General features: G+C 35.0%; 1 protein-coding gene and 1 non-coding gene across 2 annotated transcripts in view; both read right to left on the reverse strand.

Annotated features, from left to right (window-relative positions):
* LOC131163506 (uncharacterized) overlaps window positions 1-321 on the reverse strand; it is a 40,340-nt gene extending 40,019 nt beyond the window's left edge. Inside the window, exon 1 of the mRNA XM_058120100.1 lies at window positions 57-321. Coding sequence (XP_057976083.1) covers window positions 57-321 — 265 coding nt within the window. The remainder of the gene's footprint in view (window positions 1-56) is intronic.
* An 8,029-nt stretch (window positions 322-8,350) lies between these two features.
* Window positions 8,351-8,424, reverse strand: TRNAV-CAC (transfer RNA valine (anticodon CAC)). Its single transcript has one exon. It is a non-coding gene; the product is annotated as a tRNA-Val (tRNA).
* Window positions 8,425-19,265: the final 10,841 nt, after the last annotated feature.

A 19,265-nucleotide genomic window follows, 5' to 3' on the forward strand; every position in this document is an offset into this window, starting at 1 on the left:
GTTTATACTTTATAGTCTAAAGCCTCGCTGCATAGGACAAATGCCTATCGAAGTACCTGAGTGAAAAGCCGTTGCAACGCGAAGAGCCGAAGAGGGATTCAGGACATGTGAAGCCACGAAGAGGGAGAACTGAGAAGGATTCGGGAATGGGGACTGCAGGCAAGCCAAAGGGAATGGAAGCGAGAACTGAAGAGGAAAACCGCTGAATTGAGAAGTGGAGATGGAGAAACCGAGAACTCGAGAAGGACCGAAGGAGAAGTCGAGACTCGAGAGTGGAGAGGACAGCGGCTGCGGAGTGAAGACCACTAAATAGTAAACCATAGTTAATTTATGCTTGAAATTTAAGTAAGTATTAAATCGCTTAACCGGATTTATATTTTTTGTTCACCGAATCGAAAACCGATTCACTGAAATTTGGTGAACCCCAATCGAACCAACCAAGCTGGTTTTTTTAACCAAACTGAACCGACCAATTTCGATCGGTTAAATCAGTTAATTTAGGTTTCCCCGAATTATGCTCACCCCTACTCTCACGTATTTACATATTCATATACACAACTTTGAGAGCTGATACATAACTTGACCAATCTCACCTTGAGCATAAATAATTATCATCTGTGAGTGCATTGGTTGTGTTGTGCATATCGATACATATTTGCTTAGTGTAAGAAGCATCTGGTTGTACGGAATATTTTATTTGATTATCTATTGTATTCCCGGCAAGTGGTTGGAAGAGGGAACCTAGACATGTAAATAGTTCCGGACTTGCTCAGACCCAGTTAGGAGAGCACTAGACCGGTTTAGACCTGATTAGGAGAACTAGGTGCACCATCCTAGTAAGGTGTTGTAAACGGTGTCGCTCCACCTGCAAGTGAACAACTTAATTTAGTGGAATCCTCAGGCTTGCGAGCTAAAGGTGGAGACGTAAGCAGTATTGGACGAACCCCATTAACATATCGTGTGTACACTTTACTTTTCCTCAATTTATTTTCCGCACCTATATGTTATTGTTTAATACTCTGATTATTTTACATATGCACTTTGAATGATTGTAAATTACTGAGAATAGTTTATTTGTTTTAATATCTGCTCGTTAATTTATTTGTTGAATTATATTGGTATGTGTTTAGACAAACCCTAGGTTGTGTATTACTGCTGTTAGCTTAGTTAAACTTAGGAAGAAATTTTTTAGATATCCAATTCACCCCCTCTTGGGAATACACCAATTTCAACATATTTGACTGATTAATGATGGTAAATAAAAGATGATCAACTAGATCTAGGTTGAGATAAGGGATGATCCTTGCTTAGCTTAAAATTTTTGTCAACGAGTTCACCAATCTATAGATCTAGCTTGATATCATCATCATTCTCAAGATTGCTTTGGCCCTTGTTGAGCTTTGAGTCCTTGACCGAAAATAAATTATAGAACTCTTCATGTTTGATTGAGTTAGAGTCTTCCTCATTATAGTTGATCAGTAAAGACTCTTCATAATTCTCAGGTTTGACCAAAAAAGAGATTTTGCATTCTTTATGTTCAGCTGAATTGAGATCTTCTTTCTCTTTAGTATGCTTGGACACTAAAGGGTCATGTTGTGGTGGTATTTGTCTCTTCATATTCTTCTATATATATAATCAACAAATATAACATTCTCATGATTTTCATGATTGATATTATCTATAAAAAATCCCATTGTGTCTTGTGTTATTGTGATTGAATGAAATAATCATAAGCGATGGTTCGACCAAAAGGAGTTTTGAGGTGAATGATGTTTGCCTTCCAGCATCTACCTACAAAAGAGCAAGTTGGTCGAATCCACCGTTGTAATTATAGTTGATGGTTTGACTATGTCCATAGAAGAACCATGGGCGAATGACAATAAAGGTTTTCATGGATGCTTTTGTCGTGAATCTTGAATTCTTAAACATATTGCTTCACATGTTCTACATCTAAGATCTCATCTCAGTTTGTAGATCACCTATGACTGTCTTCATTGCTGTTGTCACCTCGTGAGAATTGTGGGTGACCACTCAAACACTTTCTATGGCCAATTATTGACGAATCAACATCAAGTTAGTGTTGGTAAGTTTGATTGGCTTTAGTGACACAATGATCTTATCTTATACCTCTGGTAATTGACGACATAAAGGATCTTATGTGGTGCCAAATATTGCAGAAATGATCATTTATTCATTAGGAAGGGGAGACCAAATGACTCTCGATTCTGGAGATCAATGAAGGCCATCATTCTAGAAGTTATGGATATTGTTAAAATTTTGGTGAGAGGTGGAAACTCTTCTTTTTGGTTCGATAGGTGGCTTGCATCAGGCCTGTTATCTATGCACACATAGGATATTTTGAACAAGAAGCTGTGTATTAAAGATTGCTGGCTGAATAACAACTGGAACTCTAATTTATTACTAGAATTGGTTGGGGCCGATAGAACAATGGAAATTTTGCACAATGTGCCAGTTGGTAAAAGTGGTCAGGATATATTCATCTAGAAGCTTGCCCCTGACAGTAATTTATCTACAAAAATGGCATGGGAGGCAGTGAGGAGCAAAAGTGATAATTTTGTGTGGAATGAATGGTTTTGACATTCATTATTGCCCAGAAGAATCTCAATGTGTTTATTGGAAAGTATGCTTCGTATGCTTGGCAGTAGATGATAGAATTCAGGCCAAAGGATTATCGATGGCTTCGGCATGTGATTGCTACGTGTAGAGAAGCTAGGAAAACAAGGTGGCTTCTGAGGTTTGGTGCTGGGCTAGTGTGGTGTTGGGGATTCCTTTCCAGTGGTTCCTTCTATGGTGACTCGGAAAAATAAAATGATAAAAGAAATTAGAAAAATGGATTTTTGGTCGGAAAAGGAGAAAACTAGAGACGGTTTTCTGAAGAAGTCAAAAAATCGGAGACGGTTTTGGGAAGTTATTGAGCTCTGGTAAAGGTAAAACGGTAAATTTTGGAGCCGGTTAATAGAAAATCGGCGATGATTTTCTGGCCAATGCTGAAACTTATAAAGAACCGAGAGCTTTATTTTTAAAAACTAAATCAAATTCTTTCTCTCCTCTCTCAACTCACGAACCTCTCTTACTTTTCTCTACAAATTCCGCTCTGTTAAGCCTTGTTTCAACGATCAGGAACCACCACGAGGTTCCTGAGAAGATTCTCTACAACGTTGGCGGAGTAGAATTTCAATTTGGGGTTTTGGGGCACCATCTCAAAGCTGAGGTAAGGGTGTTATTTGAGTGTTTTGGGTTGATTATTTAATTATTGAAGGTATAAGCTTAGATCTAAATGTATTTCTGAGGTTAAATTAAGAAATTGGGATTTTGTATAATTCAGGGTTGGTGTATACACGACAGGCAGGTTAGGTTTTCAATGGGTGTTTTTCCTTAGGGACCTAGGTAAATGATAAATAGTTTATAATTCAAGAAATGTGAGTAAGAAACTATTCTGGGAAATTGTGTTGATTGATAGGGAAATATATATATATATATATATATATATATATATGTGTGTGTGTGTGTGTGTGTGTGTGTGTGTGTGTGTGTGTGTGTAATTTTAGGATTATGGAATTATGAACGTCGTGGGCGTGAGTTAGAATCAGTAGGCGAGTTCAATTAGCCAGGTAAGGGAAATATGCTATGCTAGGAATTTTAAAAATTTTATCAGTAAATAGTATTTGTTTATTAAGATACAGGGTATAAATTATACAGTTTTATAGATTTCAGAACATGAGTTTTATTAATTGTGTGGCATGAGTAGTATTTGTTCAGTACAATGTTTATATAGTTTTTCAGAAAATCATGATATACAATATTTTTTTATAGAAAAATATACCTCACCAGATTTTACAGAATAATACAAACATATATTTTACAGATAGATATTTTACAGTATGTATAGAATACCATTATTTCCAGAATTTCAAATCCATAACACTCAGATATTACAGTTTATTCAGTCAGATAATACAAATCAGATATTATAGTTATTTCAGTCAGATATTATAGTATTTTTAAATCAGATTTACAGTGTTATGATTATTTTGGAATCATGATGAAACAGTAAGATAATTATATATTAGTATTATATTGTATCAGACCCTAATGAATTATTTTAGTTAGATTAATTAATTTAGTTAGATTCGGTCAGCAGAGCACGATACCGTAGTTATTTCAGATCAAAGTGCAACCATGTATCTCAAATAGTGTGTGCATTTCCGTCAACCGTGGCTTGGAGGGATTGTAGGCACCCTAGTATTCTGGGTAGAGGTGGTTGGTTTGATGAAAGAGAGGCCAGTACTAAGCCTTTGGAGGGATTGTAGTAAGGCCGGACTGAGGATTGATAGAGTATCAATCAACTTATCCTGGTTGGCCAACCAGAGTTAAGTCCCGCCTACAGGTCGCACAACCCTGTCATGAGGGGTTAAATCATGACATACAGTTTTTCAAGGTAGTTTCCACAATTATTTATATATATACATATTTACAGAATAATGGCAGATATAGTATAATACTAGCAATATGATTAAATAGAAAACTCAGATATTACAGATGTATTTTAAGCCACATAGGTGTGAATTACACAATATTATATTTTACATGATATCTCAGTTTTGTTATTTATCAGAAAATAATTTATATAAACTCAGTTGCCACACACTTGTAATAACATATTTCGTCTTACTAAGTCTCATCCTAGTAATTTAACATTTTTCAGATGATCCAGTTAGACGAGCATATCAGGCTCAGAGATAGGGAGATTGGTTGCACTGCCCTGTTTGTAGGGTAAGTGTTTCTAGGAGAAAAGCATATTTGGGTAGATCTCAGGAGTTTTGATAAATGATACTGGAGAGTTATATTTTTGTGTATGTATATTGTGGGGAGATACTGAATTCTGGTATTGTGTATATGGTTGTACAATTTTATGTTTTTTGCTGCATAGGTGTATTGCAGTAGTCATTACAGGGGTATCAGAGTAAGATAATTTACAGTCTATATTTAAAAAAAAAAATGGTATGAAATTTTAGGTAGTTACACCTTCCCTAGAAAAACTGAATTACAAACTGGTTCCACTATGCTCGAAAATAATCTATTAAATGTATTTTAATCGAATTGATTCCGTATTTGATTATGTGGTGCCTCAGGAATCAAAGATGCAAAGTGAGAATGGAAGGAGTATATTAAAGTTCAGATCAAATGTGGAGAAGTGTTCGATACTGTGTTAGTTCTTTAGTTGAGAGCACTAATTCTTTTCAAAAATTGAAGATGTCGGACATTATGATTTTAAAAGAGTTTCAAATTAAGCATCGGGGAGTTTGCGTCAAGCCTAGAAAAATTATTTCGTGGGTTAAACCTCCAGTATGGTGGATAAATATTAATTGTGATAGGAGCTGTAAGGGCAATCCGGGTATTTTAGGAGGTGAAAAAATTATTCGAGACTGCCATGATATGGTGAAAGCGACTTTTTCAAGCTACTTTGGCAATGGTACGAACAATAGTGCGAAATTAAAAGAAATTCTGGAAGGAATTTGCTTATGCAGACGACTTCATTATTTTTAATTTGATTATTGAAAGTGACTCGCAAATTGTTGTTGATTGGCTTTGCAAAGGAAGATGTATCTTGTGGTATCTTTGAGATTTTTGGGAGGACCTCATGGTGGAGCTATAAGTAGTGAACTTCATGGTGATCCATCAATATAGGGAAGACAATAGTGCGACTGATTTTCTCGTTAGAGAAGGAGAAATGGGACACAATGTCATCTATGAAAAACAACATCTTTTACCACGTTCTCTGAAAGGTATCTTTCAGATGGATAGGTTGTATCTCATTTCCTTTCGTTATTAGTTCAACTTATCGATTTTTGCTCTGGTGGGTTTACGTTTGTTTTAATGTTTTTTTTTTTAAATTTTATCTAGGTTTGTTTAGATTTGTTTCTTATTTAGCATTATTTGGATTTATTGTCCTGGTTTGGTTGGTTTTTGGTGTTGTTTCTGGGAGGGTTTTAATTTCATGATCTGTAATCTCTCAATGTTTGTCTTATAATCACAGTATTCATCCGCCAAAAGTGAGGGCATATCAATAAAGATTTTATTATTATTATTATTATTATTATTATTATTATTATTATTATTATTATTATAATAAAAAAAGCTCTTATCAAAAGTGTAAGGATAGTGCTAGTAAGAATTGTAGAAACCATAAAAGGAGGGAGAACAAAGGCAGGTGAAAAGGCTTAAATCAGAAGATATAAGGAGAGATAGAGAGGAAAAAGAATGAGAAGAAAGTGAGAGAGCAAGAGATAAGAAGGAAAAATGCACTGATGTCTGTTTATCATAGGGTTATTGCTTTATATTTGTTGAATTGAGTTGGAGATTCATACAAGATAGGTTGTATACCTATTTATACCCGTAGGTCCAACATATATCAATTTTAAGGTTAGAATTTATAAATTCAAACTATAAATTGTAATCATAAATTCGGTTCATTTCTAAACATTAAAAACCTAATCATAAGTTAGGATTGTCTATAAACATTAAAACCAATTATTTTAGTTGATAAAATATTTTATTTTAATTGATACGCATGCTTGTCTAATGCTTACTCACCTTGTTGCTTGATGACTAGGCGATCTCATATATGATTGGGTGATCATCGTTTTTTGATGATTGTGCAGCTTCTGTCATTTGGATAGCTACTTGTGATTCCTTTTTTGCGTGGGTGCTGTTTGTCTCCTTGTCATTCCTTGTTGTCTGAGTGATATTTATCGTATGCCTCATCTTAGCAATTTTCCACTCAGTTACTAGGGTAACTAGGCGACATGTGATTTGCCTCGTTTAGGCAAACACCTCATGCCTTGCCTAGGCAACCTCTACTTATAATTTCTCAAGTGACTACCTTGCCCTCATAGTTTAAGGGGATATAGAAATATGGTACAAATAACACCCTATAGTTGAGAGAAATTTAAAACGAAATTGGTCATTGGGAAGGTAGTTTACACTTTACATGTTTAAAGGGGAGATATTAACCTTAATCAAAAGAATATCACATTATCTACCCTAACTATGTCCCCATTCCCAAATAAAGCAAGATGTCTGGGTCTGTGATTCTTATGATATTTTATTCCTATATTTATTTTGAAATTGATTTCTATTGTGGTGATAGTAGAATAAAAGATTTCAAAATTTCCTTTTCATATTTTGATATTTGTCTATAAAAAGTTTCATGTGAATACCACATGAATTAAAAAAAAAAAAAAAAAAACTAATTGCCTCCATTATTTTGGTCAATTGGGTATTAATTCTCTTATAATATATACATAGCATTGTGTCACGAGTTAAGCTTGTTCAGGGCATTATGCTTGCCTGTGACCGCTTATCTCGTGTGCTTAGGATGAGTTTCCATCATGTAAATACTAGTGTAGGGGTTATTTTCTGCTAGTAGAGTCTTTGTAAGCCAAATAAGGCAGTATGACTCCTCGGTCACTTTGATGTTTCCTAGTGTCAGGATGATAATTACATAAAAACATCTTTAGGGGAGAGTGAGTGTTCATCAATCATTGTAAAACTCACTAGCAATTGTCAACGTGCTTAACCTACTTGTCTCTCTTACTAAGTACAACACGTCAACGGAGGATTTGTTAATAAATTACGTTTGCTTCAATGTTTACTGCTTACTTGCCACGACTTTCATGAATTGATTACTGTTTCCGCTGCTATCTGAATGAATGTTAATGAAAATGCTTTGTGAATGAATGTTGGTAAACGATAGGCTGATTAGTTAAGAAAGAGTGCTTTAGCTAGCGCTACACGACCCTTCACAACGGTGTGAAAAAGGCGGACCGTGACACATTGCTATTACAATAATAAATTATCATAATAACAAAAATGGTAATCTATAAAAATGAAAATATATTACATTATTAAATTGATGATTTTTTTTTTCGGGCAATATAGATTTCAACATTGAATTTGAATTTGAATGAATTTTAACAAATTTTAATATAATTTTATATTAAAATCTATTTGAATTCAATATAACTTCAAATTCAAAATCTCTAATTCTTTAAAAATGCATATCAAAATTTTTATATGGAGTCAAATCCTGAATGAGTATGTTATATATATATATATATATATATATTGATAATTTAAAAGGAAAAGGAAAAATCAAGAAATAATATTCTCATAAATAAAAAAAATATTTTAAGGGTAATATTTTTTGTTCCAAGAGGGAAACAGACAGCCACTACTATGAGAGACAAAGCAGTCAAATCAACTTTGGACTCTTGATTGCTTTCACTGTCGTGCAGAATTCAAAAGCTAGATAAAATAAAAGCAAGGATGTCTGAGCCCGGCTTCGAACCGGGGACCTCTAGTGTGTGAGACTAGCGTGATAACCAACTACACCACCCAGACAACTCATGTTTCGTGCCCGAGGAAGAGTTATAGATATAAACTTAAAAATTGTAAATTCTTTTCTTTAGTTTTTATTTTTCGGAAGTTTTATATTTAGTTTCTATTATCAATATTTTCCCTTACCATCAGGAAAATATATAGCCGCTGCCGCAGCGCGGCTGCAGTAATCCTAGTGCATGCTCCACCATTATTTACAATTTAATTTTATTTAATTTTTAAAAAAGAATTACTGTAAAAGAAGAAGAAGAAGATACACTTCAGTTTGTAGAAAAGAAATTATGGGACTGTGTGAGGATGTTTTGGGCATCCAACAAACGAAATCAAGTTGGGGAATTCCTTTTCTTAGTAGCATAGTATTAATTTTTTAAAAAAAAAATTGTAGAGAGAATGGCAAGAACCAAAGGGTATTTTAGTTTTGATTAAAAGAGCAACTATATGATAGGTAGAGAGGTATTTCGAGCATTCAAAAAATCAGACGGAGTTAGGAGAGTTCCCGTCCTAGAATTATAGATATGAGTATGATGAAGAAAACATACTAAAATATTTTTTTGATTCGTAAAATGAAATTAAGTCGGAACGAGATAGAGTGAAAATTTGAAGGAAGAAGATGAAAAAACAAAAAAGAATAATAAATTTGATTATATTTCACTTGGTTACATTCGATTTCATACTTATCATATGCCTAGCATGTCGAAATACATTTTTTTTTTTCTAAAACGATAGTGTGTTGTTGGAAATAACTTTAATCCATACATCTAATATTCCAAGATCATCATGTTATTCAATTGAGAAACTAAACGCAGAATAAATACCTGGATCTAAACTAAATGCGGAATAAATACCTGGATCCATAAATGTGTCTGATTTGATTGTCTAACAGCCTTTAGCAGAGAGTTTTGATTTTCCACAGTCAAATCCCTAAGTGTCTCACTTGTGTTATTCTCTTTAGATGGAGAAAAGAAAAAACGTGAAAACTATTTCTGATTTGACTTGAGGACTATAATCCTATTATGTTTTCTTTATATATTAGGTTAATTTTAGAAGTTCATCAGTCCTAAATTAACTTAGTATTGTGTTTCTACACATTGCAAAACCTATACCCAATACATGTTAAAATAGCCTAGTAAAATAATTGTTCTTAAATATGTGAGCCCATAATAGGAAATTAAAATTTCTTAATAATCTCCCACTTGGGCGACACATAAATATCGAAAACAATTATGCTACCCAAACCTTAAGTGTGCACAATATGACTATTATCCTTATAACATCTCCATAATTCAATCTTGTTCATCTCATATACTAGCATGGGATCAAAGCGGCATTCGTCACACTCATATTCATAACTAAACCCATCAATGGTCACCACACTAATATACTCAATGACATAAATCGAGTAAGGAATAAGGTAGCTCCTTAACATGCATATCCCAACTAGTCCTACCTTATTCCTTATGAAATCAACCTCAGTTCCTTAGTCTTTAACTCGTCCAAAAAGAAGATAACATTTAGAGTCACAAATACATAAAAATGTATTCCTTCATTACTTTATTTTTGCAAAAAATAATCTGAAACAAGTGTCTACAAGAAGGAACACAAAAACAAATACAAAGACCCACTAAACCGCAACATTGTCAAACAAGACGACACCCATACGACGGTGTGCTCATGAAACACCTTGGGCGGTAAACCCTTGGTGAGTGGATTTGCAATCATGGAGTTTGTCCTAATATGTTCTATCGATACTTGATGACTCTGAACCCTTTCTTTAACCACCATAAATTTGATGTCAATGTGCTTTGATTTGGTAGAACTTATGTTGTTGTTTGAATACAAGACCGCATACTTATTGTCACAATAGATCTTGAGCGATTTTTCAACCCTGTCCAAGATATGTAGCCTTGTGACAAAATTACACAACCAAATTCCTTGATTAGATTGTAAGAATCCGAACTGTGGTATGTGGATTTGATATTTGAAAGAAGGGTAAAGTGGTAATTTGGGCAAGCTTCATCGATGAAGCCAGAGTTCGTCGATGAAGTCCCTTCTATTCTCGGCGACGAAATTCAAAGGCTCGTCGATGAGGAGAAGCCGAGAGATTTCGAGAAATTGGGGATCTCAGGCTCGTCGACGAGGCCACCTTTTCGTCGATGAAGGTAATGGCAGACTCGTTGACAAGGATGCCAATTCGTTGACGAGGGGGGCCGAGTCAAGGGCTATAAATATCAGTTTCCATTGCTTCTAAGCAAAGTAATCTCAAAATATCCTCTCCTTCTCTCTCTAGAACTTGAAGAACTCTCACTCTCTCTAGTTTTCTTCGCCATTCGTCGCTTGATTCATAAATCCAACGCTACTGCAAGGATTATGGAAGGATTCTTTACGTTTCTAGCAGATTAGAATCTCGTTTTGAGCGTTTTTGGGTTTCGGGCTAAAATCGAGGTAAGACTCAATTTTCGTTTCTGATTCAGAATATGTGTAGTAGTATGAATTGTAAGCATGTATTGTACTGTGGTTTGTAGGTTTTGAAGTCTCGATTCATAGTTTTGGGGACCGTAGAGTTCGTAGTTGGATTCCGGGTTAAGGTAAAGGGATTCGGTTTATATCAATTTATTTTCGAAATCGGGATTAGTAAGCTTGTAGGCTACGATCGTATGTATGTTTTGGTAACTTATTTGGGGAAATCTATTGTGTAAAAATAAGGTATTTTTGGGTTACAATTTTCGAGAAAATTTGGGGATTTCGGGTATCATCTCTCCTTTGTTTGGAAAACTGTTCTTTTTGTTTAAACTATATTATTGAGATGACTGTTATCCATATTTGCATAAACTGTATACTTGAAATAGAAAACGATATGATTTGCCGTAAACCAAATAAGTGTGGTATATATGTAATTGTTCCAAGTATTTGTAAAACAATTATGTGGCGGCTAATTACCGTACGTTGATATGTATAGAAGTGTGAGCTCCAAAATGATTCCAGGTTTTGTGAAATCAGCTAGTGGCGGCTAATTACCGTACGCAGAGAAACAACTGTGGCGGCTAATTATCGTGCGCTGCGCCATCTACCGGTGTGAAAACCGTAGGTGAGAGTGTCCGACTCTATATCCGAGAGTGTGAAATATCACTACGTATCCCAGTTGGTCACTGAGGGGTGTGAGCTACACGATATTGGCAATGTAATCACTGTGAAGTTTTGGGTTTCATGGAGTAGTTGCATGTTGACAATGTAATCACTATGAAACTTTAAAATCATGGAGTAGTTGCGTACTGTTGTGAGCTACATCGTATTGGCAATGTAATCGCTGTAAAACTTCGGGTTTCATAGCGTAGTTGCGTATTAGTGTGATAACACTGACCTTCTATTTTGGGTATCGTATGTACTGGAATGCATTTGTGAAAATACGAGAACTGTATGGAACTGTATGGAATTGTATGGAAATGTTTTCGAACTGTATCGTATTGTATTGTGTTATGTTTTGCGTAAAATAACACTGGTATGCCAAACACTGATATAACCTGCTTTCTTCCTTACTAAGAGGTGTCTCACCCCTAATGTACGTACAATGTTTTTAGGTCCATCAAGTAGCCATGTTTAGCATCCTAGCAATCGGAAGCGGGGGTGTCTTTAGCTGCTGTTAGTACTTGATTAGGTACAAGATTTTGTAATCGAGTTGTCGTGATGGTTTTTGTAAACACCGGGAGTATGTACGGTATTTATGGGATTATATACCTTAGTATTGTATGGGTTTGTGTATCCTAGTTTTGTACAGACTCTAGTATGGTATGTTATATAAATAGATGAAGCATTTTCTACTGCGTAACTGATGAGTATGGATGTATATGTGTATGTGTATAGGGAATCCGTGTATCTCACAGGGTCGGACCCTCTTATTGTATTGTATCATGTGTGTTTGAATTGATACAGAGATAGGTTAGGTTACTATATTCACACCTGGGACCCATCTGCGGGTTTAAGGCGTGACATAGATGCCTTGTAGCATGCTATAAATTCTACAGCCATGGTCGAAGGAGCTATGAGAGTCTACTTAACAATCTTCCAAGAAATAACACCTCCAACCAGCAGATAGATATAGCCCGAAGTAGATCTTTTGCTGTTTTGGCATCTAGCGAAATCAGAATCAGAATACCCAATGATCTCAAGTTGATCTGATTTCCTATAGGTGAGCACGTAGTCTTTTGTTCCCTAAAGATACCTCATAACCCTTTTGTCTGTCTTACAATGATCCAATCCTACGTTACTCAAATATCTGCCTAAAATTCCAACTATGTACCTGAGCAGATATAAGACTCCCTACAACTTACGCATAAGGAATCTTTTCCATTTCCTTATTTTCAACCTACAACTTACACATAAGGAATCTTCTACATTTCCTTATTTTCAACCTCAGTCTTGGGGCATTGACTAAGACTGAACCTTTCTCCCTTAGCTATGGGTGTATCTCCTAGGTGATAGTCTTTCATGCCAAATCTAGCAAGTACCTTTTCGATATAGCTCTTTTATGATAACCCAAGTATACCTCGAGAGCGATCATGATGTATCTTAATTCCTAATACAAAAAAGGCATCCCAAAGATCTTTCATCTCAAAAATTTTGGTCAGAAATCTCTTGATTTCACGCAATAAGCCTATATCACTACTTGCGAACAATATGTCATCGACATACAAAACTAGGAATATAGCCTTACTCCCACTGGTCTTATGGTATACACAATCATCAACCAAATTTACTTTAAAATCATACGAGATGATTACTTGATGAAACTTGTGATACCATTGACGAGAAGCCTGCTTGAGCCCATAGATGGATTTCTTTAATTTGCAAACTGTATTTTATGGATATCCAGAAATAAAATATTCATACTGCACCATATAAATAGTTTCATCAATGTCACCATAGAGAAACGTTGTCTTTACATCCATTTGATGAAGCTCTAAGTCCAAATGAGCCACTAATGCCATTATAATCCTGAAAGAGTCTTTCGATAAAAATCTAGAGAGAAAGTCTCTTTATAATCAATGCCTTCCTTCTGAGTGAATCCCTTAGCAACCAGACGTGCCTTACATCTCTCAATATTATCCCTTGAATCCCTCTTGGTCTTAAATATCCATTTGCAACTAATGGGTTTCACATTTTCGGGTAATTTTATGAGATCCCAAATGTCATTTGCTTTCATGGAATTCATCTCATCATTCATGACATCAATCCTCTTATGAGAATTAGAACTTTGTTTGACTTGATGGAAGTTGATTGGATCATCTTCCACCACACCTATGTCAAACTCATGTTCTTGGAGAAAGACAATATAGTCATCCGAAATCGCACTTCTCATTTCTCTAGTGGATCTCCTTATGGGCATCACTTCTTAAGGTTGTTGAGTTTGCTCTTCTGAAGCAATATCCTCATTTTGTTTAGGGAATATAATGATATTGTCTTGTATTGTTTCTTGAACAGGTTTAATAGCAATACTAGGAAGAGAAATAAATTCCTCCTCAAAGACAATATCCCTAACCTTATCTCCCCTCACAAACTCAACTTCCTCAAGAAACTTGGCATTACCCGTCTCAAAGAAGGTCCTTGTCGAGGAATCATAAAATTTATAACCCCTTGACCTTTCAGCATACCTAACAAAGTAGTAACTAACTGTCCTTAGGTCCAGTTTCTTTTCATTAGACCTATAAGGCCTAGCCTCAGCTAGACACCCCCGAATGTGTAAATGTCTAATACTTGGCTTTTTTTTCCAATCCAAAGTTCATAAGGAGTTTTAGCTACTTTCTTGTTTGGCATCCTATTCAATATATATGCTGCAGTCTTTAGTGCTTCTCCCCAGAGAGATTCTGGTAAAGAAGAATGACTAATCATACTTCTTACCATGTCCTTAAGCATCATGTTTCGTCTCTCAACAACATCATTCATGCTAGGTTTCCCTGGCATGGTGTACGGTGGGACGATACAACATTCCTCTAGGAATTTGGCAAAGGGTCTTGGACGTTGTTCTCTTGATCTGTTATATCTACCATAGTATTCACCACCACGATCAGATTTTTTTCTTAATTTTCTTGCCTAGTTGGTTCTCAACTTTGGCTTTGAAAGCCTTGAACACATCCAGAGATTGTGACTTCTCATGTATCAAATAAAGGTAACCATAGCACGAGTAATCGTCTATGAACGTGATAAAATACTGCTGTCTATTCCAAGAAGCCATAGGAAATTGACCACATATATTAGTATGTATCAGTTTTAAGATGCCTGAGGCTCTATTGGCACCTAAATTTTTTTTGTTTGTTAGTTTCCCCTTAATACATTCCACACAAACTTTAAAGTCCGTTAAGTTAAGGGGTCCCAAGATTCTATCTAACACAAGCCTCTCCATTCTCTGTTTAAAGATATGTCCTAACCTCTTGTGCCATAAGGTGGCGGAATCCTCCTCAGTTAATTTGCATTTAGTACCTCATGAACTAACTTGCCAGAACTCATGATTAGAGGCAATAGTACCCTACATATATAAATTGTCAACCAAAGATCCTGTGACAACCATATTTCAATATTGAAAAAGACAAAATTTATTATTTCCAAAAGAACAAGAATAACTAAATTTGTCCAATATAGAAATTGAAACCAAATTTCGTCTAAAAGATGATACCACATATGTCTCTTCCAAATCCAAAATGCAACCTAATTTAAAAACAATCTAAATGTCCTAATTGCCTCAACCTCAACTTTATTTTCGTCACCTACGTAGATGAATCTTTTAGCATCAATCGACTTTTGACTTCTTAGGCAGCCCTGTATTGACACACTTATGTGAGTAGTAGCACCCGAATCTACCCACCAAGTATATAAAGGTACTATATCTAAATTAACTTCAGAACAAACTAAAGTTAGAAGCGTACCTTTCTTTTCCTGCCAAGCGGCGTAATTGGGATAGTCCTTCTTGAGGTGTCTCCCTTCCTACATAAGTAATAGACAAATTCTTGAGTTGATTTCTTTTGCAGTTTTATTTGGGATGTCCCAACTACAACATCCTTATCCTTCAAAGTCCACTTATCCTTTTGAGTGTTGTAACTCACAGTAAATTGACTGTATTGTGCAGGAAGGGAAATCAAAACTAAATGCATGAGCAAGTCATCAGACAACTTTAAATTAAGTGCCTTTAGCTTTGAAGCGATGTTAGACATTTCCGTAATGTGTTCCCTGATATTACCTTTTTCTTTATACCTCATTGAAACAAGACTAGCCAAAAGGTTGCTTGTTTCAGCCTTTTCATTTTTAGCAAACTTTTTCTGTAGTTTCTCAAGGAATACTTTAGCATTATCCTCATCGGACATTGCGCCCTTGAATGCTTCTAGAACAGAGCGTTTCATGATCATTAGGCTCATGCGATTAGAACGCTCCCACCTCTCCAAGTCCCTTTTCATATCAAAGGTACTTATATTCGTAAGGGCGGAAGGCCGTTCCATCCGTAGTGCAAAATCTAGATCCATACAGCCTAGAACAATCATGGTGTTCTCCTCTAGTTCTTAAAGTTGGAGCCGTTAAGCACCAGAATGGAATTTATGTTGGCAAAAATTGTAGTAGTAGATACAGTAACTGAATGCAAAACAAAAAACCAAACAATATGCTCAGTCATAATATACAAGTCATATTAAATTCCTAAATCAGTTCTATATATACATGAGAGGTATATTAATAAATAAAAGTGGACCCAATTTGAAGATACCTAGTACAACATTAATATATTTTTGCCGACTTCAACAAATCATGATTACACTAATCAACAAATTGCCTTGATCATCAATACGACATTTAGAGCACGATCAAAGTACCAAAACTCAACCACAACGAATTAGGACAAGATGGTTAGAGGTAAATTTCACGCGTGCAAGATAAATTGTTACTACGTACCTTGTTCTCGATCATTGTTCTAAAATGAAGTCGACTTTAAGATTGTTGGAATTATAATAGAAGGAAAAATATTTACCAATAAAATTAATATTAAATAAAAATACAAATATTTATCAGAAGCTGAGACATGGATGAACCACTAGCCAATTTCACACCTACGGAGAACATTTCTTGGTGCATATAGTCACTGCATACACGACCTTTAGGATTACTCAGCTGGCCTAGTTTTGTGTGCATGCACAAGTCATTTAATTATCCAACAAAATATAAATCTCAAACGAGAGTAGAATGTATAGTTGTTTTGAAGAAGAAAAACGTATCTTGAAATGAAGCTGAATTATAGTTTCCTATTAGGGAATGGTCAACTAGCCTTACTCGAGAGCAAGGCATTTGCAAAAATTCCTTACAATTTAGTTTCGGAAAATTCTATCTTTTTAAGGGACACACATGCACATAATGCAAACATGATAAAAGTTCTTAGACTTGGTGTTATAGGATGTAAACCTCTTAATTCTAATTTTAAAGATCTAATGAATTATCTTACATATCCACAAAGATAGTTCTGAACTCATTTTTTTAAAAAGTTTATTTTTATTTTTTGAAAAAAATAAAATAAAGTAGGTACTATGTTTTCAAAATAAATATTGAGTAAAAACCAAAGGATTGGTTTTCTATACTGTCACTAAGTTTGTTGGTAATAAACATGTCATCCGGGTCTATTGTTGATAGCTATCAACAATTATTCGTAAATATTTTCCAACTGCAAATATAATTCACCTTTTAAAGCGCTACTCTAGTTTCTTGTGAAAGGAATTTGATTTAGAAAAGAAAATTTCATGTACAAGATTACATTAGATTTAACTATCTTTTGTTAATGAAAGGGATCTTTTTGCAATAATAAAGATAATTTAAGGTGTTACTTTTACAAGTTTAAGGCAACGTTTGTGATAAATTATAGTAACTCAGAAAAGAAATTAAGATTAATTATTGATTAATTAATTAATCAATTATTATTAAATTAAATAAATAAAAGAATAGTGTGGAAAAAATTGAAATAAAGATATATAGTAAGTTATAAATGTATATATATATATATATATATATATATATATATATATAAAGTTATTATGTAACGACCTGCTTAATTAACATAATTTTTTTTTTCACTGTAATAATTATCATACTTTGATACCATAATATTATCCTAAGCAGCGAGAAGTATAATACAAATAAACATTTCCATATATAATGATATACCATACTGTATAATACCAAAGTGCTATTATGTTTCCCAAAAGAATATATACTTGTGATACTAAATCCCCAAAATTGCCCTCAGCTAGCTAGGGCAAATACAAAAACTCTCTACTGTACTCACTTTGCTGTCAGGGCACCATAGACGCCCCTTTACCTGCGAGCCTGATCTGCTCGCCTAATTGGATCACCTGAAAAAGGTTTCAACACTAGGATAAGCCAACATTCAGTAAGACGATATATGCTATTACTAATGTGTGGCAAATGAGTAATCATATCATAAAAATCCGTTTCCATATAATCATGTGTATCTGGAGTTATAAATACAGTACAAATCATAATATTCATTACCATTTTCATGTCATTTAACACATATGCATTTAAGTTACTATTCAAAAAACTTCTAACATACATAAGTAACTCCCTGGTCTCTGTAAATCATAATATACATAATAATAACTATAAAATTTTCCCTGTGGATATCTATATGTCATGATTTAACCCCTCATGATAGGGTTGTGCGGCCCCGAGGCGGGATCTACACTGGCTGGCCGACTAGGTAAATCACTATACTCCCTCGGTCGATCTGCCCACCTCTACACATATCTAATGGGGAGCCTGTCCACGTCAAGGGCACTATACGATCGACCTACAACCTATTATCTGAATAGGCGGTTGCACTCTGTAAACTGTATACTGCATGTAGCTACGATACCGTGCTCTGTAAACTGTATGGTCCAACAAGGTCTGATACTATATACGTATTTATATATATACTCTTTCACTGTTTTCATCATGTTTTCAAAATTACCATAACGCTATCTTTCTGTATTGTACATACTATAACTGTAGCATCTCGATGCTATCTCTGTATAACTGTCTATATATTCTGTAAATGCTCTGTCTGTATACTTTGAATGTTATGGTAATAGAAATCATGACATGCTTTAAATTTTGTAAATCATAATACTGGAACTACGTAATCATAATACTGGAACTACGTAATCATAATACTGTATCCGTAATTCGTATAATCATGGTGTTAAAATCCGTACAATCATGGTACTGTAATTCACATAATCGTAGCACTAAAATACATAAAATCATGAAACTACAATTCATAACACATACTCCCATACTACATACATATTTCTCTAGCCACACCATAATAAATACACTGCATAATATTTAGAAATTTCCTAGCATAGCATATATCCCTTACCTTAACTCTAAAAAGCCCTTACTGTACTCTACCCCGATACTTGCAGGGCCTCCTACAAAACACCCTGAAACCAATATTTGCCAGAACTAAACATTAGTATTTTTCTGCCTATATCATTTCCTATAACTACCACAAGGCCAAAAGGAGACTAAAAGGCCTTACCCTGAATTTAGGATGATTTCCAACTCCGATTCCCCGACGATCCGCTCTGGTAGATGCATAGAGAACTCTGCCAGGAGCGTCGTGGTAGCTTCGGATCGCCGATCCGGTGACTGGTGGGGCCGAAAATGAAGAGAGAAGGGAGAGAGAATCATAGGAGAGAGAGAGCAACGAGACAATTGATAAAAATCCCGGTTTTCCTCCTTTTATAGGGCCAAGTTCATCGACGAGACATGTCATCTCGTCGACGAGCCTTTCACAAATTTCGTTGACGAGGCCCTAC

This window comes from Malania oleifera, chromosome 9 (assembly GCF_029873635.1).
Source record: "Malania oleifera isolate guangnan ecotype guangnan chromosome 9, ASM2987363v1, whole genome shotgun sequence".
Lineage (NCBI taxonomy): Eukaryota > Viridiplantae > Streptophyta > Magnoliopsida > Santalales > Ximeniaceae > Malania > Malania oleifera.